Here is a 24,976-nt window from a genome sequence, read left to right as displayed (position 1 = left end):
CTTCCAGGACTTAGCGGTCGTGGCCCGCGGCCGCCGTTGCTAGGATACCAGATGCAGCCGGCCACACCCACATCGCAGGCCCCGCCCCCACATCGCACCAGGCCCACACTAAGTCACAGAAACTTTTATTGTAAAGGAACGAGCTGCAGCAAAGTGACACTCAGTGCACGTGGCCAAATGGGCAAGGTGGGGGGTACAGGTGGGCACCAGGGGCCGGCCCAAGACCAGAGCCGGTGACCACTGGGGCCTGCTTGCGGGGCCTCTGGCCACAGGCCCTTTGGGCTGGAGTGTGTAGGCCCAGAAGAAATACAAAAATAAACTCTGTGGTCCAGCTGTCCCTGCTTGTGGCAGTTCATCTGGGCAGGGCAGTTGCTCTTCCCACCAGGTCCCCTGCTGCAGAGTCTGGCCACAGCATGGGCAGCGGGAGCCTGGGGGGTGAGTGGGCATCCACAGGCTGGAGCCAAAGGGCTAGGCAGGTGTGGCCTTGGGCAGTGCCAGGACTGTGGCAGTGCCAGGGTTTGGCCAGCAGCTGGGGAGGCCCCAGGGGCCTCTCAGGCAGACAGGTCCAGGCATTGGTTGAAGCTGGAAGAAGCTGGGGCCTCTGCTCCTCCTCATCACATACAGATCACTGGGACCCTGGGTGGAGGTTGGCACACAGTGGGCCTTCAGGTGCCACCACTTAGACCAAGCAGAGAAGGCCCCCACCCTGTTGTACCCACTGGAGGCTCCAGGGACCCGTGTCACAGCCCCCATCACACACCTGTCCTCCTCCATGGTGCTTGTCTCCTCGGCCCCACCCCCACTGCCTCCACTTCTGCTTTCGTCCTCCACCTCCTCCTCCCCCAGCTCCATGTCCAGCTCATTGCCTGCCTCTGAGGACGTGTAGGTGGAGCCACTGAGGGGAGACAGGGAAACCAGTTTTAGGACCCCCTACCCAGGCCTGCTGCTGGCCCCAGGGAGGATGTTCAGGGAGAACAAAGCCGAGTGGAGATGGCACAGCTGGTGAAGTTGTATGGGCCCAACAGGGAGCTGGGGGAGGAGGTGGATGGTGCCCACCTGATGGAGCGGCAGCTAAAGAAGACAATTCGCTTGAGCCGCTTGTTGTAGAAGAAGTAGTTGAAGGACCAGAGGCTGCCATCCTCCCCGAAGGGGTCTGAGTCCAGGTCTGGGTTATAGCTGGGGAGTACAGGACGACAGGTGGTGTGAGGCCCCAAGTGCCACACATACCTGGGGGCCCACCTGCAGGGATGCCAGCCCACCTGTAGATGTCACATTCAGCCAGGCAGATCTCCTCGTCCACCGCGTTCCACAGCTGTGGTTTCAGGGCCTTGAAGTCCTCCCGCACAGCTGAGAACAGACTGCAGTTGACTGCATTCACCACCTAGGGCAGGCCACAGTCAGGCTGACAGGAGCCCAGGGACTACTGAAAGTGGAGAAGGACAGGGGGCTGGCTGTGGGTCCCTTCCCTCCACCTGACCCTCACCCAGCTAAGGCTGGGCTCCCGGCTGAATTCATGGCTGCGGGCTGTGCTGAAGTCATAGTCGGGCCTGAAGGACTCATTGAGTGTGGCAATCAGGTAGAAGAGGGTCTTGCGGCTGCACTTGTCACTGAGGGGGCCCTCGTCTTCTCCACCTTGGCTTTTGCTGAGTCTGCAGAGAAAGGAGCATCAACTGGGCCCATCACCTTCCCCCAACCCCCAACCCCCAGCCCCAGGTGGGCCCCACCGTGGCTCACCTGCTGGGACTGAGGCCTGAGGTCTGGGGTGGAGAGAGTGCCTCCAGCACGTGGGGCTGGCCCTCCTGGCAGAACTGCTTGAACATGTGTTTGTCATCTCCTGCCATCTTACATGAGTAGCTCTCAATCCTATGGGACGAAGGGGGACCATGAAGCACTCTTCCCCCAGGTTCCATTCAAGGGCAGGGCCGTGTGACCCACCGAGATGCCAGTCCCCCCAGCCTGCTTCACCTGCCGATAATGTGGGCATCTCCGGTCTCCACAGTCAGCTGTGAGTTGATGGCTTCAAAGCTCGAGTTCTCCAACAGCTTCATGTCCTTGGGAGGGAGCTTCCTGCTCCAGGAGGGCTAGTGCTGCCTGGGGAGTGAGAGGCCAGACCATGGGTATTTGGCCCCTTGGGGACCTGCCTTCAGCCCTCCTACCCACTAAGTGGAGCCACTGGGAACAAGCTGACTCGGGCCCCTGTTTAGGCTGCACATGAGGAGCCCCCCCACTGCCCGGCCCGGAGAGGTGATGAGATCCTGTTTTACCTGAGGGTGGCAAGTCTGGGCTCCAGGTCAGCCACACCCCCTACAGGGCGCGCGAGTTCTGGGGTGAGGCTGGGGCCACCGGGGACCCTGCTCGCCCTGGGGCTGCTAGCTTAGCTTGTTGCTCAACCTTCCCCATCCCCATCCCGAAAGAAGAGCTCCAGCCACCATGGGGGTAACTTTTGAGTCCGCAACGGGACAGGACCCTGCAGTCTCCCTCAGGCTGGCTGGGCTCCTAGGCCGGGGTAAGAGGTTGTATCCCGGTTAGGAACCAGGACACCTGGGACTCCAGGCCCTGCGGTCACCTGGGCAGGCGCTCTTCTGTTGTTCTGGCTGTTTTCTGGTCAGGGGAGAGGAAAGCTACAGGCTCCTCCACGCTACTCTGAAAGAGCGCCTAGTTTCTCCGGGCGCCTAGGAGGGCGGTCCCTCGGCCCCGCTGGGGTGCTGCAGAGTCGGCCGGGCCGGGCACCCGCCGAGCCAGGTGGAACTACAAGTCCCAGGAGGCAGCGCGCCGCGCGAGGCCTGCTGGGGGCTGTAGTTCTGGCGGCCCGAGACAGAGCGGGGAGCAGGGCGGACACCCACCTGCCTGGCTGGGTCGGATCGGGCCGCGCCAGGCCGGGCCTGGCTTGGCTAGGTCGCTCTGCGTCGGTGCCGGTGCGCAGGCAGGGGCGGGCTCCGGGCAGCGTGGGCTTCTCAGGATCGGAGGGCGGCGCCGCGGCCTCCGCTCGGGCCGCACTGTATCCGGGGGAAGAAGCTCCGCGGCGACGTCCCGTTACTCCCGGCCCTGACGGCCCATCCGGGCTGCCACCGCGACATAGCCTCGCCCCCCTGCACAGAGCCCGCTCTCGCGACCGACCTGCCGCCGACCGACACAGAGCACCCTGGCAAGTCAGCGAGCGAGCGAGCGAGCCAGCGACCTCCGCCTCCCCCGGCCGGACAACAACAAGCGTCCGCCAGGCCCGGCCCCGCGCCTCTGAATGGCCCGCTCCCGTCTCCTGGATCAAGAACTCAAATAGTCATTGGCGGCCTTACCTGCCACTTAGTTCTGTCTTCTATGTCTACTGGTTATGGAGCCTGTCTGTCACGCCTCTCGCCGTACTAACCCGCCTACCCTCGGCGCTCATTGGCCGCGGTCTCTCTCGCTCCGCCCCCGAGGGGGGTCGCCCCGTAGCGTACCTAGAGCGGTGCGGGCCAACCTAGTGCTACGTGTGGGCGTGACGGTGGCGCCCGCTGAGGGGCCCGGGAGCGGCGTCCAGCTGCAGCCAGGCGCTGGGGTAGTCGCTCGCCGGCTGCAGCTCCGCCCGCCGAGCCCCTGGGGCGCAGAGGCCGCGCCCGCCTTCAGTTGTGGCCGGTGCTTCAGCTCCTGACCCTTCGCCCCCAAAGGTTAAATGTGAGCGCCTCCGCCGCCCTGCCCCAGGCTCGTGCACACCGCCGGCCTCGCCCAGCCCGTGTCCGGAAACCCTCGGGCCGTGTCCATGTCTGGGCAAAGCCAGCAGGGCCGACTCGGCCAGGGTCCAGTACTCAGCTCCGTCCCTGGCCCGACGCTCTGGGCGCGCCCGGAACCCCAGGCTCGCGGCTCGCGTTTCCGGCCGGCGGAGGCGCTCAACGGCCGGATCCCACGGAAGCGCGCTCGGAGGGTCGAGACCGGGCCGGACCGGAGATGGCGCCCCCGGCAGGCGGGGCGGCGGCGGCCTCTGACTCGGGCTCCGCCGCGGTGCTCTTGGCTGTGCACGCCGCGGTGAGGCCGCTGGGCGCCGGGCCAGACGCCGAGACGCAGCTGCGGAGGCTGCAGCTGAGCGCGGACCCTGAGCGGCCTGGGCGCTTCCGGCTGGAGCTGCTGGGCGCGGGACCCGGGGCGGTGAGTGGGGACAGAGTTGCACGGTCAAGTCCTCTTGGCCCGGGTGGGGCCCGGACCCCGAGGACAGGCCCCTCCGCCTGCCACCTGGGTGCCCTTAAGCAGTTATGTTTCTTTGCTTCTGTTTTTTCGTCCGTGAAATGGGGGTAATGCTGGGACCTACTTTACAGGACTATTAGGATTTGATGATAGGTGAACAGGGCTTAAGACCGTGTAAATGGCCTGTAAATGTTACCTTGTGTTCCTTCGCTCATCATGCGCTATAGGGCCAGGGGAAGTTCTGAGCCTGGACTCTCCCCCTCCTCAGGTCAGTTTGGAGTGGCCTCTGGAGTCAGTCTCCTACACCATTCGAGGCCCCAGCCAGCACGAGCTGCAGCCTCCACCAGGAGGGCCTGGAACCCTCAGCCTGCACTTCCTCAACCCTCAAGAAGCTCAGCGGTGGGCAGTCCTGGTCCGAGGTGCCACCGTGGAAGGACACAATGGTCAGTGCCCTGTAGTGGATACTCATTTGGAGTAGCCTTGGTCCCCCGGTCCTGGTTGGGGAAGTTGGATCCACCTTCTCCACAGCTGGATGTCTGGGAAGGCTCCCAGAGGGAGAAGGTGGAGCCTGGTGTAGCTTGGAGTAGTTTGGAGGGGCTCCTGGAGTCGGTCTCCTACACCATCCCATGCCCCAGCCAGCACAAGTTGCAGCCTCCACCGAGAAGCCATGCAATCTCAGCCTGCCCTTCCTCATCCCTCAGGAAGCATGAGAGGCAAGCATGAAGAGGCAGAGCAGGCAGGGTCAGGACCTGGTGAGAAAACATCATCCCAAGAGCAGCAGGAGGGTGACAGACTCAGATACCTGCTGCTTAAGACTGACAGTTCTGCAGTGGCAAGGGTTAGTGCAGAGAGGGCTGGGGAGAAGGGTGTTTCCAGAGATGCTGAGAAGATGGAATTAGCTGAGGTTAATGGCTGCTTGGGAGGTTTTTTGCAGACAAGGTGTCCCTCTATCACCCACGCTGGAGTGCAGCAGTGTGATCCTTACTCACTGCAGCCTTGAGCTCATGGGCTCAGGCCACCCTCCTGCTTCAGCCTAAGTGGCTGAGGTCATGAGCGTAAGCCACTGCCCCTGGCTTAAATGGAAGAGTCAATAGTTGAGACTGAGAAAGACGAAGGACTAGGTAGTTTGGGGCTCCCAGATAGTGGGCAGCCCACAGACGAGAGAAGCAGAGCTGCCAGAGGGGTAGGAAGACAGCCAGACAGTGATGTAAGGAGATAGGCAGCCACGCGCCGTGGCTCATGCCTGTAATCCCAGCACTTTGGGAGGCTGAGGCGGGCAGATCACCTGAGGTCAGGAGTTCAAGGACCAGCCTGGCCAACATGGTGAAACCCCGTCTCTACTAAAATACAAAAAACAGCTGGACATGATGGTGGGTGCCTGTAATCCCAGCTACTGGGTGGCTGAGTAAGACTACATCTCAAAAAAAAAAAAAAAAAAGGAGTTAGGCTCTCTTTAGTCATTCACTCACTAAGCATATGTGTTCAGCAGCTGGTCCTTTGGCATGAACAATGAACATAACCTGCAATCTCCATTCTCTTGGAGCTGGCATTCTTAGAGGGAGGAGACATATAAAATAAGGATGGGGTGGGCAACATACAGAAAAGCTTAAAAATTAGCTGATTGTAGTGTTGTCTGCCTGTAATCCCAGCTATTTGGGAGGCTGAGGTGGGAGGCTGGCTTGAGCCCAGGGATTCAAGGCTGCAGTGAGCTGTGATCACGCCACTGTGCTCCAGCCATGGTGACAGAGTGAGATCCTATCTCCAATAAATAAAAATAAATAAAATGAGTTTTTTTTTTTAAGTCTGTTAGATGGTGTGGGAATGGGAATGCTGGAGCTGGGAGGATTAGTGTTTAAAACAGTGGCAGGGGCTGGGCGTGGTGGCATACACCTGTAATCCCAGCATTTTGGGAGGCCAAGGCGGGCAGATCACCCGAGGTCAGGAGTTTGAGACCAGCCTGACCAACATGGAGAAGCCCCGTCTCTACTAAAAATACGAAATTAGCTGAGCATGGTGGTGCATGCCTGTAATCCCAGCTACTCTGGCTGAGGTAAGAGAATCACTTGAACCCAGGAGGCAGAGGTTGTGGTGAGCTGAGATTGCACCATTGTACTCCAGCTTGGGCAACAAGAGTGAAACTTCATCTCAAACAAAAAAACAGTGGCAGGGAAGGCTTCATTGAGGTGACACTGGAGTGAAATTTGAAGGTCATGGCATGAACCATGTGACCAAGAAAGCAGCAAACACAAAAAGCCTGAGGTGAGCATGTGCAAATGATCCTTAAGGTTCAGTGGGGATTGGGGCCAGGGCCAAGAACAGTGCTGTGTGCCTTGCTTGTCCTAGTGGGGAGACAGTTTGAATACAGTGGGCCTGAGGTCATCACAGGAGCTGTGTTAGCCCATTGCAGTGGGCTGGACCTCACATGGGGGTTAAGGAGAGACAGCAGCATGCCCAGCTCTGAAGATGCCCAGGGCAGTGGCTTGTCTGGAATGCTGGCAGCCCAAGTGTGGGTCAGGGAGCCAGGAGAGGGGAGGTCCCCAAGGGCAACAAGAGACCACCCTCACTGCAGGGCCACTGAGGTCCTGCTTTGGTTCTGCTATGAGGCATCCCTGGCTGGCAGAAAGGGCCAAGAGAGGTGGCCTGGCCAGGCAGCAAAAGGGTTTGGAAGGACTCTAATTCCTAAAGATAAACCAAGTGCAGCTCCAGCACAAACAGGAGTCTGGCGGGACCTCTGAGGGGCTTGCCAGAACCAAGGCTAGGAGAAGGAATGGCCTGAAGCGTGGCGTGAGGCAGGGCCCTGGCATGGACTGAGGTTGGGGGAAGGGCAAAGGTTCTGAAAACCCAAGGGCCCAGACACCTGGACAGAGGCCACAGCACAGCCCACCCATATCTTTCCTCTAGGCAGCAGCAGCAGCAGCAGCTCACCACCAACCCTCGGCCCAGAGGCATGCCCTGCCTCCCTGCCCAGTCCCCCGGAAGCCCCTACACTCAAGACCCCTCAACCTGAGGCAGATCTTCCTAGGAGCCCTGGAAACTTGATGGAGAGAGGTATAAGTGGGTGGGTTAGGGAGTTGGGGATAGCAGACAGTGCCCAGTGGGGATAGCTGTCCTTTCCTTGCCCTGCAGAAGAGCTTGCAGGACGCCTGGCCCGGGCCATTGCAAGTGGGGACGAGAAGGGGGCAGCCCAAGCAGCAGCCGTGCTGGCCCAGCATCGCGAGGCCCTCAGCGTTCAGCTTCAGGAGGCCTGCTTCCCACCTGGCCCCATCAGGTGAGGCCTGGGGCTTCTTCCTCACCTTGCCCTCGTGACCCTCCCAGGTTTTCCATCCATTCCTCAACTCACATTCTGGCCCAGGCTGCAGGTCACACTTGAAGATGCTGCCTCTGCTGCATCCACCGCATCCTCTGCCCACATCACACTGCAGGTCCACCCCCACTGCACCATTGCAGCTCTCCAGGAGCAGGTGGGCACAGGGTCCAGGGGGCCTGCCAGGGGCAGGGGAGCCTAGGTGACACCACCTGCCCTGATGCTCTGGCTGCAGGTGTTCTCAGAGCTTGGTTTCCCGCCCGCCATGCAACGCTGGGTCATTGGGCGGTGCCTTTGTGTGCCTGAGCGCAGTCTTGCCTCCTATGGGGTTCGGCAGGATGGGGACCCTGCTTTCCTCTACTTGCTGACTGCTCCTCGAGAAGCCCCAGGTCAGTCCTTGATGTGGGTGGGGTGCGGGAGGTGGGGTGCAGCCCAATAGTCCTGAGCTCCACCCCCTCAGCCACAGGACCCAGCCCTCATCACCCCCAGAAGACAGATGGGGAACGTGGACGCTTGTTTCCTGCGTCATTGGGCTTGCCCCCAGGCCCCCAGCCAGCCACTTCCAGCCTACCCAGTCCTCTCCAGGTGGGCACGGGACTGGGCACGGAGGGCAAGGACAGCTATGGCCATTGGAAAGAGCAGGGAACTAACAGCTGTCTTTCCTCCCCCAGCCCGGTTGGTCCTGTCCCTCCTGCACCTTCATCAACGCCCCGAGCCGCCCTGGCTGTGAGATGTGTAGCACCCAGAGGCCCTGCACTTGGGATCCCCTTGCCACAGCTTCCACCTAACAGCCACCAGAGGTACCAGAGGTGGCACACGCAGGGGCGGTGGGTGGGTAGGGCAGAATCCACGGGAATGACCCACCTCCTCCCCAACAGGTTATAAGGGACGAGTGGCCCTTCCCAACAGGTCGACATCTCCAGGCCCCCGCTGAACTCAGGGGCCCTCTACTGAGTGCTTGCTGGGATGAGCCACCAGGGTTAGGGGGAAGGACCACAAACCAGAACCATTAAAGACCCTTAACAGCCAACAAGTGTCCCTTCATTGTATCTCTGCAGACCTCCCCCAGCCTAGCCAGAGCTACACGGAGATAGGCCCTCATCAGCAGGTGGGGCTCCCCCTGCCAGACCAGGTGGTAATGAAGTGGACCAAGACCCTGAGCTTTAGTGGTCAGGAAAGCATGGCATGGGGATCTCTTCCCAGACCCCAGAGGCCTACAGGGCCCCCACCCAGCTGCTCACCACAGGGCTGAGGCTGCTGGGGTGTGCCACACACTGAGCTGCAGCCCCCACTGCTGACTTTGTCTCCTGCTGTTCCCCCTGGTCACCCAGGCCTGCACCTCTCCTGCCTGCAGCTCTGTTGCCACCACCTTTCTCCCGTTCAGCTCTTGTCTTCTCTGGACTCTGGCCACCCCTCCCTCAGCTCTTGGAGCTAGGACACCAGCAGTGGGTGTTGGCTGGGCACGGGGGCTCACACCTGTAATCCCAGCACTTTGAGAGGCCGAGGTGGGCAGATTACAAGGTCAGGAGTTTTGAGACCATCCTGACCAACATAGGGAAACCCCGTATCTACTAAAAATACAAAAATGAGCTGGGCATGGTGACATGTGCTTGTAATCTCAGCTACTCAGAAGGCTGAGGCAGGAGAATGGCTTGAACCCGGGAGGTGGGGGTTACAGTGAGCTGAGATGGTGCCATTACATGATCTTTAAAAAAAAAAAAAAGAAAGAAAGCAATGGGTGTTTTCCTTCCCTTCCTAGGGACAAGGAAAGCTCTGGAGCTGAGTTCTACACCATACTGCAGCAGGGCACTGCTGGGTCACGTCTCTTCACCCTTCTAGATAGCATCCACTGCCACCTTCGCTCAGTAGCATGCTCCTGTGGGAACCCAGCCACTGTCAGCTTCTGACCTGGACCCACCACCCAGCTGCCCTATGGACTGCTAGGAGGGGCCACTCCACAATACACATCCTGCCCGTCTCTACCCGATTCCTTTACCTGGCTGGGAGCCATCCCCTTCCTCTCAGCCCAGCCCAGCAGTAGCCCCTGCTCTAGACCAGGCCTTGCTGAAATGCTGCCAAGGTTCCCTGTTGCCATCACAAGGGGGTTCAACACCAAGTGGCTCAACACCCTAACACTTGGCTGTTCATTCCAACAGGTCCCTGGGCCACATCCAGTCTGGCTAGGCCCTTTTCAGCTCTTTCAGACACACTCCACCCCACCAAATGTTGCCACTTCCTCTAAAATCCAGTTCTCTGCCTTCTGTCTAATACCCAATACTGTCTGGACTCCTAGCTACCACTTAGTGCAAGGCACTGCTGGCCACACTGCATGGGACATCCTGGGAGCCCTGTGAAGGCACGGGTCTTGGTATTAGAGTCCCTTGCAAACCTGCACTGCTTCCACATAATAATTCAAATATGGACATTGAGAAACTTAATTTATTCCCATGATAGAGACTGAAGGCGGGTCCAGAGCTAGAGCCTGGTCTGTCCCCTTCCCTCTTTTTCCAGATGAAGAGGGGCTGAGTCAAGTGGGCCAGCTGAGGCCTGAACAGGCCTGGGATGGCTCTTGGGCTTGAGGGCCTGTTCTGGCAGGAAGGCAAGCAGACGCTGGACAGGGTCACTTGGGCGGCCGATATGCCAGCTTCCGACTCTTCAGGACTGACCACTTATGCCGCTTCATGGCGTAGATCAGGGGCACCAGCAGACTCATTATCATCAACATCTGAGAATAAGGAAGACTCAGAGAAGGGAGTGGAAGGGAGCTCTGTCCAGCTCCCAGCCCCTCTGATACCCACCATGGCCTTCTCCCAACAGTTTTTACCTTGAGCCCCATGAGTTTTCGTTGGTCGTGCTCTGGCTCAGATGCCCAGCGCAGGAAGGTGCACACGTCCTTGGCTACCTGGGACATGGTAGCTGGGGTGCCTGGGCCAAGGACAAGTAGTGAGGGCTATTCTCAGTCTCATGCCCAACCTAATGTAATTCTCAGTGCAGCCTCTCTGTGGAGCAAACAGTGGCCTCTACTCAAGGCATCAAAGGGACAGTATCCCCTGACTGGACATACGCGAAACTGAAGGAGCCCTTCCTGAGACATGCACAGAAGACACCCTACAAGAAGGGGGCAGGACCTCAGGGACCCGGGAACACAGGGAAGCATCCCTGGGGGTAGTGAAGTATTCAACATGCCCACTCCCAGAATGGGGGCCTCTTACCGTCATCAAACTCCAGGACATCCGTGTAGATGGGAGGGGCCATGGCGATGGCCTGGCCAGGAAAGTAGGGGTTGAAGTAGAGACCTTCCCGCAGTGACACCCCAGTGGGTGGCTCACAGTAGCCCGTGAGCAGGGAGAAGATGTAGTCCTCACCACCATGCCTGGGACCAGATCCATGGCTCCTTAGCCCCAAGCACAAGTCAAGCCTACCCCCACCTCTCCGGTACTACCCCGTGGGCAACTCGTGTACCTAGCTCGCACGATGTAGCTGAGGTCAGGGGGCAATGCTCCGTTGTTGGCAGCTCGAGCAGCCTCAGGGTTGGGGTATGGTTTTGGAAAATAGTCAGCCAGCTTTCCCGGCCGCATAAACATCTCCCCATTTTCATTGGGGCCATCTTGAACCTCCACCTGCCACCGAGAGCCTCATCACAACCTTGCCATCTCACCACAGTGGGAGCCCTGAGCCCTGGGTCCCAGGCATCCCCAGACCTCACACCTCCTCAGCCAGCGCCTTAGCTTCAGCCTCCGTGTAGCACACGCCCACCAGGTGGCGGTAAGCCACGTAGTCCATGCTGTGGCAGGAGGAGCACACCTGCTTATATACCTGGAAACCCCTCCGGATGCTGAAGAGAGGAAAGGGTTAGGAACGCTTTAGATTCCACCTTCCCAGCTCCACCCAGAACCTCCCCCTGCCAGCCAGCCAGCCGCACACCTGGTGTGGTCCAAGGAAGAGAGGAGGCCACGGTGAGACCACGGATAGCTGGGGGCGTGCAGCTCCAGGTCAGTGGCACTCACAGCCGAATGCAGAGCCAGGGTCAGCCCCGCACCCCCTGCCGCCAGCATGCCCAGCGCTGACAGCATCACCTTCCGGCCTCGGGAAGGGCCAGACTTCGACGACAAGGACACTGCCTGCAAGATCTCCGCTTCAGCGCCTGCCAGGACACCACCCACCCTACCTGGGGATCTGACTCTCAGCGCCCACCTCTCCACCCAGCACTGGCCGCCTCCTGCAGGGCGCCAGACGCACACCCTGGCCCGCTACCCACCCCATCCCTCTCCGCTGCTGACTCCCAGACCGTGATTCGCTCTCAGGAGGAGGTGTTCCTGGATCCTGAGCCGAGGATCAGACCGAAGTGACCAAGAGTGCTGGGGCATGCCAAGGTCACAAGCAGGTGGCCGAGGTCAGGCTGGGGTCACTTGAGGACGCGGGCCCAGTTTGGACAGGCAGCCGCAAGAGCCGTCCTGGGCGCGCCATCCGGGAAAGCCCCCGCCCCGCCCCGCCCCGGCGGAGAGCCGGTCCGCCGACCCCCACGCTCGGGACCAGGCCCCGTGCCGTTCGGAGAGGCGGGCACCCGGCCCTGATCCCACACGCTCAGGCTCGGCAGGCAGCGGGGACCCAGCCGGGCCGGAGGCGCCGGGGGGCCGGGGCCGCTTCCGCGCTGCTCCAGCCCGCGCCCGCAGCCTCCCCGCCGTGACCTTCAAGGGGCTGCCGGACCGCGCGGAGGCCGGGACCCGGCCCAGCGCTCACCTGAGGTGTCCGCAGCGGGAGCTGCCCGGGCCGCGCGCTGCACAGCAGACCCCGGGCACGCGCGCCCGGGAGCCCCGCGCCCCGCGGGCCCAGCACCGCCCCGCGAAGCGAAGCCGCCGCTGCCGCCATCTTGGCCTCCTCAGCGCGGCCGCCGATCCCGTCGGCCCCTGCGGCGCCACGCGAGTCGAAACCTCGCGACAGCCGCGGAGCGCAGGGCGGGGACGGGCGTGGGGGCGGGGCCTGCCGGGTGGGCGGGGACGAAGCGCGGCGGCCCAGGTAGCGTCGGTCAGCGGCCGGGGCACCGCCTGCGTCGCCAGCTTTTCAAAGCTGTCGTGGGAACTGGCGGTGGGGCGGGGCCCGTCGCGTCTCTCTGTTGCCGTGACAACGCCCCGCCCTGCCCGGCGTTTCCCACGCCGCCACCGAGGCCCCGACGCTCCTTTTCCTGACGTTCCCAGGCTGCGCGGTGGCGCGGTGGAGGCTGCCCCTGCAGGCAGAGGACCACAGAGAAAGGGCGGCCTGGCCGGGCAGGCGCGGGTGGGGGTCTCGGCTCAGGCAGCGCCTGGCAGCGGGAGTCTGGGCCCCGGGGCTGAGCACCCTGGTCTCCTTCATCCACGTGACAAGTGTTTATTAGGAACTTGTCATGCGCAGAAACGGGTGCGGGGGCCGGAGCGAAACCCCAAAGGCTCCTCCAGAAGCTCCTCGTGGCCCGCGCGTGGCGCGCTCCTGGGGTCCTCGCGCTTTGGGAGGCTGAGGCGGGAGGACTGCTTGAGCCCTGGAAGCCTAGGCTGCAGTGAGCCGTGATCGCCACTGCACTCCAGCCTGGGCGATAGAGCGAGACCTTGTCTCAAAAAAGTAAGCAAATGTGATCTTGTTATGTGGGAATACTTTTACTACAAATTTTTTTAAAGAGTAAGCAAAGGCGGGAGCAGTGGCTCACGCCTGTAATCCCAGCACTTTAGGAGGCTGAGGCGGGCGGATCACGAGGGTAGGAGATCGAGACCATCTTGGCTAACAGGGTGAAACCCAGGCTCTACTAAAAATGTAACAAATCAGCGGGGCGTGGTGGCACGAGCCTGTAGTCCCAGCTACTCGGGAGGCTGAGGCAGGAGAATCGCTTGAACGCGGGAGGCAGAGGTTGTCGTGAGCCCAGATCGCACCACTGCACTCCAGTCTGGGCGACAGAGCGAGACTCCATTTCACACACACGCGCACACACACACCAAAAAAAAAAAAAGAAAAAGAGAAAACAATTTAAAAACTAGTCATCAGTGAAAATGGAGAAGGACCCCCCAAAAATTTGTCCACGCCTCGCCCAATAAGAGCAAGAAAAAATAGCAAAAATGGTCAGAATCAACTTTTTCAGATGAAAATTAATCAAAGGCTTTCATGATCCCAGGGAGTGTTATTCAGTTAAACTGGTGACAGTAAGAACAGTGGCCTTTGTAGTTTTGTAGCTTTCCCTGGTCCAACCCTGCCTTCCAGCTCAGTGGTACTCTTGAAAATAACAACCCACATTCCTAGGACTGTGGGAGCAAAATGCCCTCATTCACAAAGAACCTCCGTTGTTGAACTTGTCTGATGGCTCCCTGGAAAACTCCTGCCACACCAACTCAGGGCTTGCCCGGTGCCAGCTGCCTGAGGTGATGGCACTGAACAGCTGCAGCAAATGATGTACTAAACAAAAAGCTAAAAAGAAAGAGCAAGGGAATGACATGTCCACGGGGCTTTGAAAAGCCCAAAACAGGCCAAGCACAGGGCTGACGCCTGTAATCCCAACACTTTAGGGGGCCGAGGCAGGCGGATCACAAGGTCAAGAGACGGAGACCAGTATGGTGAACCCCCAGCTCTGCTAAAAATACAAAATTGGCCGGGTGCGATAGCTCATGCCAGTAATCACAGCGCTTTGGGTGGCGGAGGCAAGTGGGTCACCTGAGGTCGGGAGTTTGAGACCAGCCTAACCAACACCGAGAAACCCCGTCTCTACTAAAAGTACAAATATTAGCTGGGTGTGGTGGCACATGCCTGGAATCCCAGCTACTTGGGAGGCTGAGGCAGGAGAATCGCTTGAACCCGGGAGGTGGAGTGTGCAGTGAGCCGAGATTGTGCCACTGCACTCCAGCCTGGGCAACAGAGTGAAACTCCATCTAAAAAAAAAAAAAAAAAAAAAAAAAAAGGCGTAAATCCTTGTGACCTTGAAGTAGGCAATCATTTCTTAGATACGACACCAAAAACAGGCAACTAAAGTAAGTTGGATTTCCTCAAAATTAAAAACTTTTGTGCAGGCCGGGCGCAGAGGCTCAAGCCTGTAATCCCAGCACTTTGGGAGGGCGAGGCGGGTGGATCACGAGGTCAAGAGATCGAGACCATCCTGGTCAACATGGTGAAACCCTGTCTCTACTAAAAATACAAAACATTAGCTGGGCATGGTGACACGTGCCTGTAATCCCAGCTACTGAGGAGGTTGAGGCAGGAGAATTGCCTGAACCCAGGAGGTGGAGGTAGCCAAGATCGTGCCATTGCACTCCAGCCTGGTTAACGAGTGAAACTCCGTCTCAAAAAAACAAAAACAAACAAACAAAAAAAACCAACTTTTGTGCATTAAAGGATGTGATCAAAAAAGTGAAAAGACAAAGAATGGGAGAAAATATTTGCAATCATATCCCAAAAGGGTTTAGTATCCAGAATATATAAAGAACTCTTACAACTTGGAAATAAGAATAACCCAAGAAAAAAATGGGTTAATTCTCTAAAGAATATATACAGCACTGGGTGTAGTGGCTCATACTTGCAATCCCAGGACTTTGGGAGGCTGGAGGCAGAAGGTTGGCCTGAGGCCAGAAGTGTGAGAGCAGCCTGGGCAACACAGTGAGACCTTGCCTTTATTTCTAAATAAAGTTCAAAAAGAATATACATCAATTGCCAATAATCACATGAAAAGATGCTTAGTTTCATTAAACATTAGGTAAATGCAAATCAAAACCAAAATGAGATACCACTTCACACCCACTAGGATGGCTGTTATCTACAAGATGGACACTAGCAGGGCCGGGTTGTGGGTAACCCCCCATATAGGCACTGAGGAAAGAGACCTAAGCAGAACCCTGGCACAGTTAGGGCTTGAAGAATATCTCAGTTTATAGTGTTATGACTCAGCGATTTCCTTTTATATAATCATATATTAGTTTATAGGATTAGGGCTTGAAGAATCCCTTTATACAATCCTCTATATATAAAATCATATAATAGTTGATAGTCTGAGTGCCTAAAGAATATTTCCCTACATATATATAATTATATCTTACTTCATAATCGGAGGAATGCCTAGAGTGGACACAGAACAGAGCATGAATTAAGGGAAAACAGTTACACCAGGACAAGAATCCGTGGCCCAGGCGGCAGCGTTCAGTATCGTAAAGATGCCCGCTGTATGGCAGGCTTGGGGGGAGAGCCACTCCTCCTGATAAAGGAGTTGTAGGACCTTGCTCCAGTTCTTGAGGAAGGCTGCCCTCAGAACGGTGATCCACCTTGGTGACTGTGAACTTTATCAGCTCTTGCTACTGTGCTGCTTGAAAAGCATCTTCCCACAGAACCCACTGGAAGCTGCCAGAAGGTGGCGGTAACCCTGACAGCTCTGTCACTGCTGTGTGACTTAAAGCATCCCCCCATAAACCTTAGAAGTAGTTTTCCCATAGATAGAAGTATTGCACATTGCACCCCCTTACTGCACACGGCCGACCTTCAAGCCTCAGTGACCTAATGGGGGTGGACCCCTTACTGCACACGGCCCTTGCCTTCATGGGAACGGGTCCCATGCTGCACACTGTCCACCTCCTGGCCTAGGTGACCTAATGGGGGTGGACCCCTTGTTTTATTGCTCACGACCCTATCACTATCCTTAAAGATGATTTCACTCACTGCCCTGCCTCCTAACCTATACACAATAAATACTCACACTTCTGGACATTCGGGGCCTCACCTGACTCCACTCATAGGTGGCGTGGCCCCCAGAGCCCAGCTGTGTTTTCCTTGTACTTCTGTGTCCTGTCTCTATTTCGCGGATATCTTGCGCCTCAGCACAGCACAAGGCTCACCCCACGACCCTGTGGGCCATCGCAGTACGCTGGGGGCAGTGGCTTTGGCCTGTAATCCCAGCACTTTGGAAGCCTGAGGCGGGCAGATCACCTGAGGTCGGGACTTCGAGACCAGGCTGACCAACATGGAGAAACCCCATCTCTACTGAAAATACAAAATTAGCCAGATGTAGTGGCACATGCCTGTAATCCCAGCTACTTGGAAGGCTGAGGCAGGAGCATTGCTTGAACCTGGGAGCGGAGGTTGCGGTGAGCCGAGATCGTGCCATTGCACTCCAGCCTGGGCAACAAGAGCAAAACTCCATCTCAAAAAAAAAGAAAAAAAGATGGACACTAGTAAGTGTTGATAAGAACGTGGAGACACTGGAAGAAGCCAGTCACAAAAGACCATGTACATGATTTCATTCACGTGATGGTACACAGTAGGTCTATAGAGGCAAAGAAATTAATAGTGCCAGGGGCTGGGAAGGGAGAGAGATGGGGAGCGAACGACTGCGTATAGGATCTCTTTTAGGGGCAATGAAAATGCTCTGCAGAGCCAGGTAGGAGTTGGACACACTGGTCTTGGAGACCAGGGTTAGGAGTTTCACTTTATTCTGTGAATGATGGGCATCCCCTGAAGAGTTTTACATTCAGCCTGGTGTTAAAGATCTCTACGGCTGCTGAATGGGCACCGAGGAGACAGGTGTGGCTGGGAAAAAGCAGAGTAGGCAAGGCAGGAGGCCAAACAGTAAAGATGGAGGGACGTGGGCCCATGAGAAATATCAGGGAGGAGGCGAGGGGCAGTGGCTCATGCCTGTAATCCTAGCACTTTGGGAGGCTGAGGTGGGCAGATCACCTGAAGTCAGGAGGTCAAGACCAGCCTGGCCTTCACATGGTGAAACCCCATCTCTACTTAAAAAAAAAAAAAAAAGGATGTAGTGGCACATGCCTGTAATTTCAGCAACTTGGGAGGCTGAGCCAGAAGAATCCCTTGAACTCCAGAGGGAAGGTTGCAATGAGCCAGGATCTCCCCATAGCCCCCAGCCTGGGTTACAGTGAGACTCTGTCCCCCCCAAAAAAAAAGCGGGAGAAATGTGGAGCTTGAGCCCATGTCATTACTGAAAATCAGAACAGAAATCCTGCCTCCCTAACAAAGCAACCCTGACATTCTCAATGTTCCACCGCCCCTCCCTTTTTTTTTTTTTTAAGAGGAGTTGTGCTCTGTCACCCAGGCTGGAGTGCAGTGGCATGATCTTGGCTCACTGCAACCTCTGCCTCCCAGGTTCAAGCAATTCTCCTGCCTCAGCCTCCTGAGTAGCTGGGATTACAGGCACGTGCCACCATGCCCAGCTAATTTTTTGTATTTTTAGTAGAGACGGGGTTTCACCATGTTGACCAGGATGGTCTCAATCTCTTGACCTCGTGATCCACCCGCCTCGGCCTCCCAAAGTGCTGGGATTACAGGCTTGAGCCACCGCGCCCGTCCCTACACCTGGCTTTTTTTTTTAGTAGAGATGGGGTTTCACCATGTTAGCCAGGATGGTCTCAGTCTCCTGACCTCATGATCCGCCCACCTCAGCCTCCCAAAGTGCTGGGATTACAGGTGTGAGCCACCGAGCCCAGCCTATAGTTCTCTCTCAACACTTATATAGGCAGAGAGAATTCTGCACAGACGTATTCACTTATGTATTTTCATGATTTGTCCTTTAAGTGACTGCCAAAGTCCTGTTAAAAACAATTGAGGCGGCCGGGCATGGTGGCTCACGCCTGTAATCCCAGCATTTTGGGAGGCCAAGGCGGGTGGATCACCTGAGGTCAGGAGTTCGAAATCAGCCTGGCCAATATGGTGAAACCCTGTCTCTGCTAAAAATACAAAATAATTAGCCAGGTGTGGTGGCGCATGCCTGTAATCCCAGCTACTCAGGAGGCTGAGGTAGAATTGCTTGAACCTGGGAGCTGGAGGTTTCAGTGAGCTGAGATTGTGCCATTCCACTCTAGCCTGGGCAACGAGTGAAACTCTGTCTCAAAAAAAAAAAAAAAAAGAAAGCTAAAAACAATTGAGGAAGCCGGGCCTGGTGGCTCATGCCTGTAGTCCCAGCACTTTGGGAGGCCTAGGTGAGTAGATCATCTGAGGTCAAGAGTTTTAGACCAGCCTGGCTAACATGGTGAAACCCCATCTCTACTAAAAATACAAAAAATTAACCAGGCATGGTGGCCCGCACCTGTAATCCCACTACTCTGGAGTCTGAGGCAGGAGAATTGCTGAACCAGGGAGGCAGGGGTTGCAGTGAGTCAAGATCGTGCCACTGTACTCCAGCCTGGGCTACTCTGTCTCAAAAACAAAACCACCAAAAACATTGAGGCCAAAGCCCAGCTAAAATGCCTGGAGGGTGATTTTATATCATATATCATCTTACAAAGAAAACAGAAGGCCACAACGGAGATTTCTTCTTGGAAAATGGGAGACTGACAGATGAGTCTCCCCTGCTGATTTAGCAGGGGAGACCCCTGTGATCCCCACCTAGGAGGTGCTCCTAGGGGCACTGAGAGGCAGGGGAAACCAGCCAGGCTCAGGTGGGGACTGAAGGCATCCACCCAGCCTCAGAGGAGGTATTCACTGGAGAAAGTGACAAGAGGCTGCAAACTTGGGGACAAGTGGGCTGAAGATAGGCAAGTCAATGACGAGGCTGCCAGTCACAGTGGGGTTCCTGATACCCCATCATCCCTAAGCCTCAAACAATGCTGGACACAGAGAACATGAGCCCACCCAGCAGGCACGCGTTTCCTCTGCAGAAACTCTAAAACTACCGGGGTGCTCACCCTGGGAGCTCTCTGTTGATCCACCAACTGTGGAGCCCCATCAACAGGCCAACCCCCCACACCAGGGGTCCCAAGTCCAGGGGAGCCTCCCACAGGACGCCAGTGAAGAGGCAGTGGCCTAGAATGGGGCACAGGGAGGACACCCTCCTCAGGACCTCCCAAACATGCCATTTGGCGTCACTGTATTGAAAGGATCCTGGCCCTTAGTTGATTCTAACAGATGCTGTGGCTTCTCCAGGCAGCACAGCAGATTCCGACACCGAGGCCTGTGCATGGTTGTGTGTGGCTGCGACACCTTTGCCTTCCTGTGACCAGAGGCTCTCCAGCCACAGCACCAAGGTCTCTGACATGGCCCTGGCATCACCAAAAGGCTACAGGTTTCTCCTTTCGGAAGAAGATGGTGGTCTTCCCAGTTCCTTTCAGAGTCCTGGTATAAGAGCCTACTTCTCTCCATGCTGGCCTGTCAGTGTCCTCTCCCATGGGGCTCTTGTCCCCATGCCCTTCCTGCTCCTGGGCGCTGGCCCCACTGTGTGGCCTGCCCTGCCCCTCGTGGGCATCTCACCTGGGCTGACTCAACTCCAGGGAAGCCAGGCCAGGCCACGTGCTCCTCCCTGCTCCATCCCAATCCCACCCCAAGGCTCTGGACTTGCCTGGGCCCCACGCTATGCACCCTGGGCCTCCTCTGCAGGGCTCTAGCTCCAGCCTCTTATCCTAGCAGTAAAGATAGAGTCAGGTGGTCTCTGGGTGTCTCAGCTCCTGTCAGGCCCCCAAACCCTGGCCATGGTGTATTCTCCTTCCCAGCACCACAAAGCAATGCACACAGCCCTATGAGCCTGGATGGCACCCTCCAGGACTGAGAGAGTGCACCTGGGGCCAACTGGGCCCAGTGTGTACCTGAGGCTCACTTCCCAGGGCTGATGCAGCAGTAGAGTGCTGGTTGGCAGGAATGCTACCTGGTAAATGGACTACAGTAGCCCTTACCAGGGAGGAGGTGTGAGGGAATGCCAAGCTCTGCAGGCAGAGGCTTCTCGCTCCCATGTCTTGGGGCCCTACATGGACAGTGAGCCAGAAGCTCAAATAGCAGCTGAAACAGACACTTGTTTATTTCCCTGGAAGGAGTCAAAATGAGGTCCTTGGCAAGTCTCTGTCCCAGCCTGGTGCCCTGGACAGGCAGATCTCACTTCCAGAAGAGCACATTCCAGAAAAGCAGCCAGCAGGGGTAGAGGCCCAGGGACAGCAGTGGGAAGAGCAGGGCACCGTAGGTGTGATGCTCCAGCACACCCTGGGCCAGCGCTGCCAGGAAAAGCTGCCAGCCCTCGGCCAGTGACAGTGGCGCCTCCTGCAGTTCCCGCCACAGGAACAGGCTGCCAAGGAGTGTGGCTGCCGGGCTTGTCAGCACCAGCAGGGCAGCATAGAGGGTCCTGAGTGGAGAATCAACATCAGGATAGGCTCCATGGTGGGGACAGGGGCACCAAGTTGGGGAAAAGGGCTACTAAATGAGGGTGAGGCTGCGGTCTGTGGTGAGGGCACAGGCACTGGTGGAAGTGGGGCTAATCCATGCATACCGGGACCCATGAGGCTTGGCGAGCGCAGCAGCGGGCACCATAGTGGCGGCCAGCAGGAAGCCCAGTGAGAAGTTGGTGAGGGTGATGCAGCCCAGCTGCAGTGCTAGGTAGATCAGGGCTACAAGCTTCAGTGCCATCCAGCCCCTGTCTGGGGCCTGTGTGCTTACCACCCTGCAAGACAAAGGGCTCAGAGGCAGCTCATGGGCTGTCTTCATGTCCAAGGGACCTCTAGCCCCACCCGCCCAGCCAAGCCCCTCTCACCGGTGGGTGTTGTGGGGCAAGGCCAGGCCAGCTGCATAAATCGCCAAGAGCGTCAGCACCACAGCCTCAGCCTCTGCCACTGGGAAGTGCTGGGCGGCCACGTGTTGACCCAGCACTGGCAGGACATAGAGGGCCAGTCCCATGGCCTGTGAGATCAGCAGAGGTGCCACAAGCGAGGCCAGCCCCACACCCTGCAGGGCACACAGGCTCTTGGAGATGGGTCCTGGGGCAAGGGGATCCCCAAAGACCACCGCCACCCCACCAGCTGAGGTTAAGTTGCAACAGTAAACACCAGTCAAACCCTGGAAGCCCACTCCAACAACAGAAGTGGGTGCCGTCACCTGTGCAGGGGGCAGGGGGACACTGGGGCCAGGGCTCCCCCCAGGCTCCTCAAGGCCCACTCCGGCTTCATGCAGCTGCATCCACAGTTCCAGAGCGTAGCCCAATCAAGGACCCCAACAAGAGGTTTGATGGGATCTGCCCAGAGGGGACCCAGAGCTCACCCCTATACCCTACCCCCCATCAAGATGGAGAACTTTCCCCAGCCTAGAGTTGAAGAAACTGGAGGCTCTGCCACAAGTAGATGTCAAGGGGCGGAGGATATCTTGAGACCGAGGACCAGGAGCAAGAAGCCGGCGGCGGGCATGTAGAGGCCAATGGAGACGAAGCGGGAGAGGGCAGGGAGCAGGTAGAAGAAGAAGGACTGGTGCAGGCGCTCCAGGAGGTGGTTGAGCTTGCGGAACATGCCCTCCAAAGCCCTGTCAGGTGTGGGGCAGGTTCACGGCTGGCCAGAGCCACCAGGCCATGCCCCACTCCACCCCAGCTGGACACCATCCTGGGCATGGAAAAGGGAGACCAGACTACTTACTTGCCCACTGCTACCAAGTCATACTTGTACTGGCGGAAGCTATTGATGCCACGCAGGGTTAGGGCCTCCACACGGTAGCGCAGGAAGAGGCCATGGGAGCCATGGGGGCGGCCGGAGGCCTGCCGCAGAACCATGAGCAGCAGCATCTGCAGGCCCTGCAGTGGTCCGTCCAAGGAAGTCCAGTCCTGGGGCTGCAGCTTTAGAGGTGTAGGACAGGATCAGCCCCTCCTACAGACCCTGTGCCCTCCAGCCCTCAGGCAGGCAAACCCACCTTGCCCTGAAGCGTGCACAGCAGGCCCCCTTTCTGGCAGAAGGTTTGGAAGAGATTGAGCAGGTCAAGGTTGGGCAGCTGCCCGTTGAGCCCCTCCACAGCCACATCGAGGCTTGTGACCATATCACTGCTCAGCTCCAGGGCCACAGCGGCCTGAATGGCCCCAGCTCGGCCCTGCAGGGGGGATGACTGCATGCCTGTAAGAGCAAGTGAATGAACGCCAATGGGGGATCTGGTGAGGACAGCGGCCCTGAGAGGGGAACCAGGGCAGGACAAGAAAACCTACCAGTGACATTGACATCGTGGTAGGCTTCAAGCCAAGCCTCAGTACCCAGAAGGTCATGTTCTGTTACCAGGAAGATGATATCTTTGGCCCAGTATATCTGCCCTGCAGGCCAGAAGCAGGATCAGCAGGGCCTGCGGCACTGGCCAAACCCCTCCCTGGCCAGCAGCCCCGAGCCTCACCCCGGAAGTGGGCAGCCAGTGCCAACAACAGCCCCACAGCCTGGCTGTTGGTAGAGTCAGAGCCACAGGGCACGGTGAGCACAAGCGACTCGGTGCTGGCAGCGCGCGGGGCCCGCAGAATGCCGTACACGTTGGTGCCTGACACCATCTGCGCGGAGCATCGGAGGGAAGAGCCTCAGTGTCACCCTGCGGGAGGGGGCCAAGGTCCCGCCCCGGCTTTCCCAGCCCTCCAGTGCCCCCCAGGGATTTCTCTCCCACGGAACTTCCCGGCCCCATGACACCCCCCGGTGACACCCAGCCAGACCCCTCCCTCCAGGGTGCTTTCCGGGCCCAGGCACGCCCCGCTCTCCCAATACATAGCGCTCGTGGGTCTCATCCGGGAAGGGCAGTCTCCGGGAGAAGCGCTGCGCGTACACCTCCAGCCCGACGGACCGCATCGTGCGTTCCAGCCAGGCCACCGGCAGGGCCCTGCAGACACGAACGGAGCCCCTGAGCCGCTCCCCGGCCGCGGCAGCCACGGCCCGCGCCGCACGCACGGCCCCGCCGCTCACCCCGACTTCCTGCGCTGGGCAGCGAAGTCCCGGGCGAAGGCCCGGGCGCGGTCTCCGCCCGCAAACTGCTCCTCCACCATGGTGGAGCCCATGGCGTTCTCCGACATGTAAGTGCGCTGGGTCAGCGGCGGGAAAGCGAGCGCCAGGAACCAGGCGAGGCCCGCCAGGTAGCTCAGCACGCTGCGGGAGGGGACGCAGGGCACGGAGCGTCAGGGGGTCCCGGGGCCACAGCCTCCCCGCCCGGGGTCGACCGCGCGGGTCTGAGACCCGCACCCGGAGTCCGGCATCGGGACGCCGGACGGGAGAGCCGAGCCTGCGCGCGACCCCCTCCGTGCTTCCCGGGGGCAGGAGCGGAGGGGCGCGAGCAGCCGGAGGGACCCCGGCCCTCGATGGGGACCGCGCGAGGGGCCGCCGGCGGCGCGAGTCCAGGGCCCGCGGGTCCCCGCCTCCCCGGGCCCTGCCCTCACCACAGCGGCGCGTTGAGGCGCAGCACGAGGCGGGCGAGCGCGCGCCGACGCACCGGGTCCGACAGGAGGCCCATGGCTGGGCAGGGCGGCGCGGCTACGGACCCTCTCCCGCCTCCAGCTGCCGCCGCGGCGCCCGCAGGCGGCTCCTGTCAGACCCGGGGACCGGCGCTCGCCCGCACTTCCGGTCCCAGCGACACCCGCGGCAGCGCGCATGCCCAGAGCACAGGGCGCGCCCCCAGCGCTGTACCGCCGGCGCGCAGGCCCAGATCACAGGGCGCGCCCCCAACGCCGTACGGCCGGCGCGCATGCCCAGAGCACAGGGCGCGCCCCCAGGGCTGTACCGCCGGCGCGCAGGCCCAGAGCACAGGGCGCGCCCCCAGCGCTGTCCCGCCAGCGCGCATGCCCAGAGCACAGGTACCGCCGGCGCGCATGCTCAGAGCACAGGGCGCGCCCCCAGCGCTGTCCCGCCAGCGCGCATGCCCGGAGCACAGGTACCGCCGGCGCGCATGCTCAGAGCACAGGGCGCGCCCCCAGCGCTGTACCGCCGGCGCGCATGCCCAGAACAGCGGCCGGCCGGAGGGTTGGCGGTGCCGGTGAAGGCGGCAGGACCGGAGCGGGTTTTGGAGACCGCTAGGAGCTGCCTCCAGGAGAGTCGGACCGGCAATGCACCGACCCGGAGGAAGGCGGGTGGCCCTACGGCCGGAGAAGAGCAGAGAAGATGCCCGTCCCCTGACAGCAGGACGGCAGGAGTCGGAGGTGATGAGCCGGGCAGGGGGCGGAAAGCCGGCGGCGGTCAGAGAACAGGTGGCGAGCGACACTGTCAGTGACTCAGGACGTCCCAGCGGAGTCACAGCGGGAGCCCGGCACCAAGGTTTTGAGTCAGATGACTGCAAAGATGCTGATGGCACTACTGCCCAAAACGGGCCTCACTGGAGCTGGGGTGCGTGCAGTATAAAGTGGGGAGCATACTATCCCTGTCCGGGCCAGGAGATGCTTGGAATATTAGGGGAGAGGCAGCCCCGGGGTCCAGACTGCAGGAGCCGGTAGTCAGGGCTTGGCCAGATCTGTGGGTCAGAGGTGGATGAAGCGGGAGTTTGCTCAAGAAGAGGGTGCAGTTTGGGAAGCTGAGGTGGGAGGATCCCTTGAGACTAGCCTGGACAACAAAATGAGACCTAGTCTCTACAAAAAAAAAAAAAAAAAAAATCCTTTTAAAATTAGCTCTGTGGAGTGGGGCATGCCTGTAGTCTCAGCTCGGCTACTCAGGAGGATTGCTTGAGCCTGGGAGGTCGAGGCTGTAGTGAGCCGTGATCACACCACTGCACTCCAGCCTGAGTGACAGAACAAGACCATGTCTCAACAAACAAAAAAGTGGTGGGCAGAAAGAGTCAAAGCTGAAGACTCCATGTGAGAACAGGTTTTTTTTTTTTTTTTTTTTT

At 58.8% G+C, this 24,976-nt stretch overlaps 4 protein-coding genes across 7 annotated transcripts; 1 reads left to right on the top strand and 3 right to left on the bottom strand.

Annotated features, from left to right (window-relative positions):
• Positions 1–108: 108 nt before the first annotated feature.
• MAF1 (MAF1 homolog, negative regulator of RNA polymerase III) lies at positions 109–3,240 on the bottom strand. Of its 4 annotated transcripts, XM_032255992.1 has the most exons (8): positions 2,844–3,240; positions 1,966–2,091; positions 1,735–1,863; positions 1,484–1,649; positions 1,260–1,381; positions 1,057–1,176; positions 761–895; positions 109–636 (listed from the first exon to the last, which is right to left on the bottom strand). In XM_032255992.1, exons 2-8 carry the CDS (start codon positions 2,046–2,048, stop codon positions 615–617), a joined length of 777 nt encoding a protein of 258 aa, XP_032111883.1. In that variant the 5' UTR covers positions 2,049–2,091; positions 2,844–3,240; the 3' UTR covers positions 109–614. The 4 variants fall into 4 exon arrangements, with proteins under 4 accessions (XP_032111883.1, XP_032111893.1, XP_032111865.1 ...); XM_032256002.1 differs by lacking the exon at positions 761–895 and having other exon boundaries at positions 2,844–3,229; XM_032255974.1 differs by having other exon boundaries at positions 1,057–1,381; positions 2,844–2,979.
• Positions 3,241–3,643: 403 nt separating this feature from the next.
• On the top strand, positions 3,644–8,489 carry SHARPIN (SHANK associated RH domain interactor). The gene is made up of 9 exons (XM_032255965.1): positions 3,644–4,119; positions 4,424–4,598; positions 7,057–7,203; positions 7,282–7,423; positions 7,508–7,616; positions 7,695–7,848; positions 7,920–8,044; positions 8,131–8,259; positions 8,338–8,489. The coding sequence occupies exons 1-8, from the start codon at positions 3,922–3,924 to the stop codon at positions 8,245–8,247; spliced, it is 1,167 nt and encodes a 388-aa protein (XP_032111856.1). The 5' UTR covers positions 3,644–3,921; the 3' UTR covers positions 8,248–8,259; positions 8,338–8,489.
• A 1,392-nt stretch (positions 8,490–9,881) lies between these two features.
• Positions 9,882–12,396, bottom strand: LOC116535142 (cytochrome c1, heme protein, mitochondrial). Its single transcript, XM_032255953.1, has 7 exons — positions 12,200–12,396; positions 11,384–11,580; positions 11,168–11,294; positions 10,922–11,079; positions 10,672–10,832; positions 10,284–10,384; positions 9,882–10,184 (listed from the first exon to the last, which is right to left on the bottom strand). The coding sequence occupies exons 1-7, from the start codon at positions 12,326–12,328 to the stop codon at positions 10,080–10,082; spliced, it is 978 nt and encodes a 325-aa protein (XP_032111844.1). The 5' UTR covers positions 12,329–12,396; the 3' UTR covers positions 9,882–10,079.
• Positions 12,397–20,170: 7,774 nt separating this feature from the next.
• Positions 20,171–23,780, bottom strand: GPAA1 (glycosylphosphatidylinositol anchor attachment 1). Its single transcript, XM_032255944.1, has 12 exons — positions 23,541–23,780; positions 23,074–23,253; positions 22,879–22,990; positions 22,523–22,670; positions 22,344–22,445; positions 22,058–22,254; positions 21,787–21,983; positions 21,523–21,676; positions 21,260–21,355; positions 20,919–21,109; positions 20,658–20,828; positions 20,171–20,513 (listed from the first exon to the last, which is right to left on the bottom strand). The coding sequence occupies exons 1-12, from the start codon at positions 23,612–23,614 to the stop codon at positions 20,270–20,272; spliced, it is 1,866 nt and encodes a 621-aa protein (XP_032111835.1). The 5' UTR covers positions 23,615–23,780; the 3' UTR covers positions 20,171–20,269.
• Positions 23,781–24,976: the final 1,196 nt, after the last annotated feature.

The sequence above is a fragment of the Sapajus apella genome, unplaced genomic scaffold (assembly GCF_009761245.1).
Source record: "Sapajus apella isolate SASKATOON/1434 unplaced genomic scaffold, GSC_monkey_1.0 scaffold3, whole genome shotgun sequence".
NCBI classification, from domain to species: domain Eukaryota; kingdom Metazoa; phylum Chordata; class Mammalia; order Primates; family Cebidae; genus Sapajus; species Sapajus apella.
The sequence above is the reverse complement of the archived record's forward strand: the minus strand, read 5'-3'. Positions and strand labels throughout refer to the sequence as shown.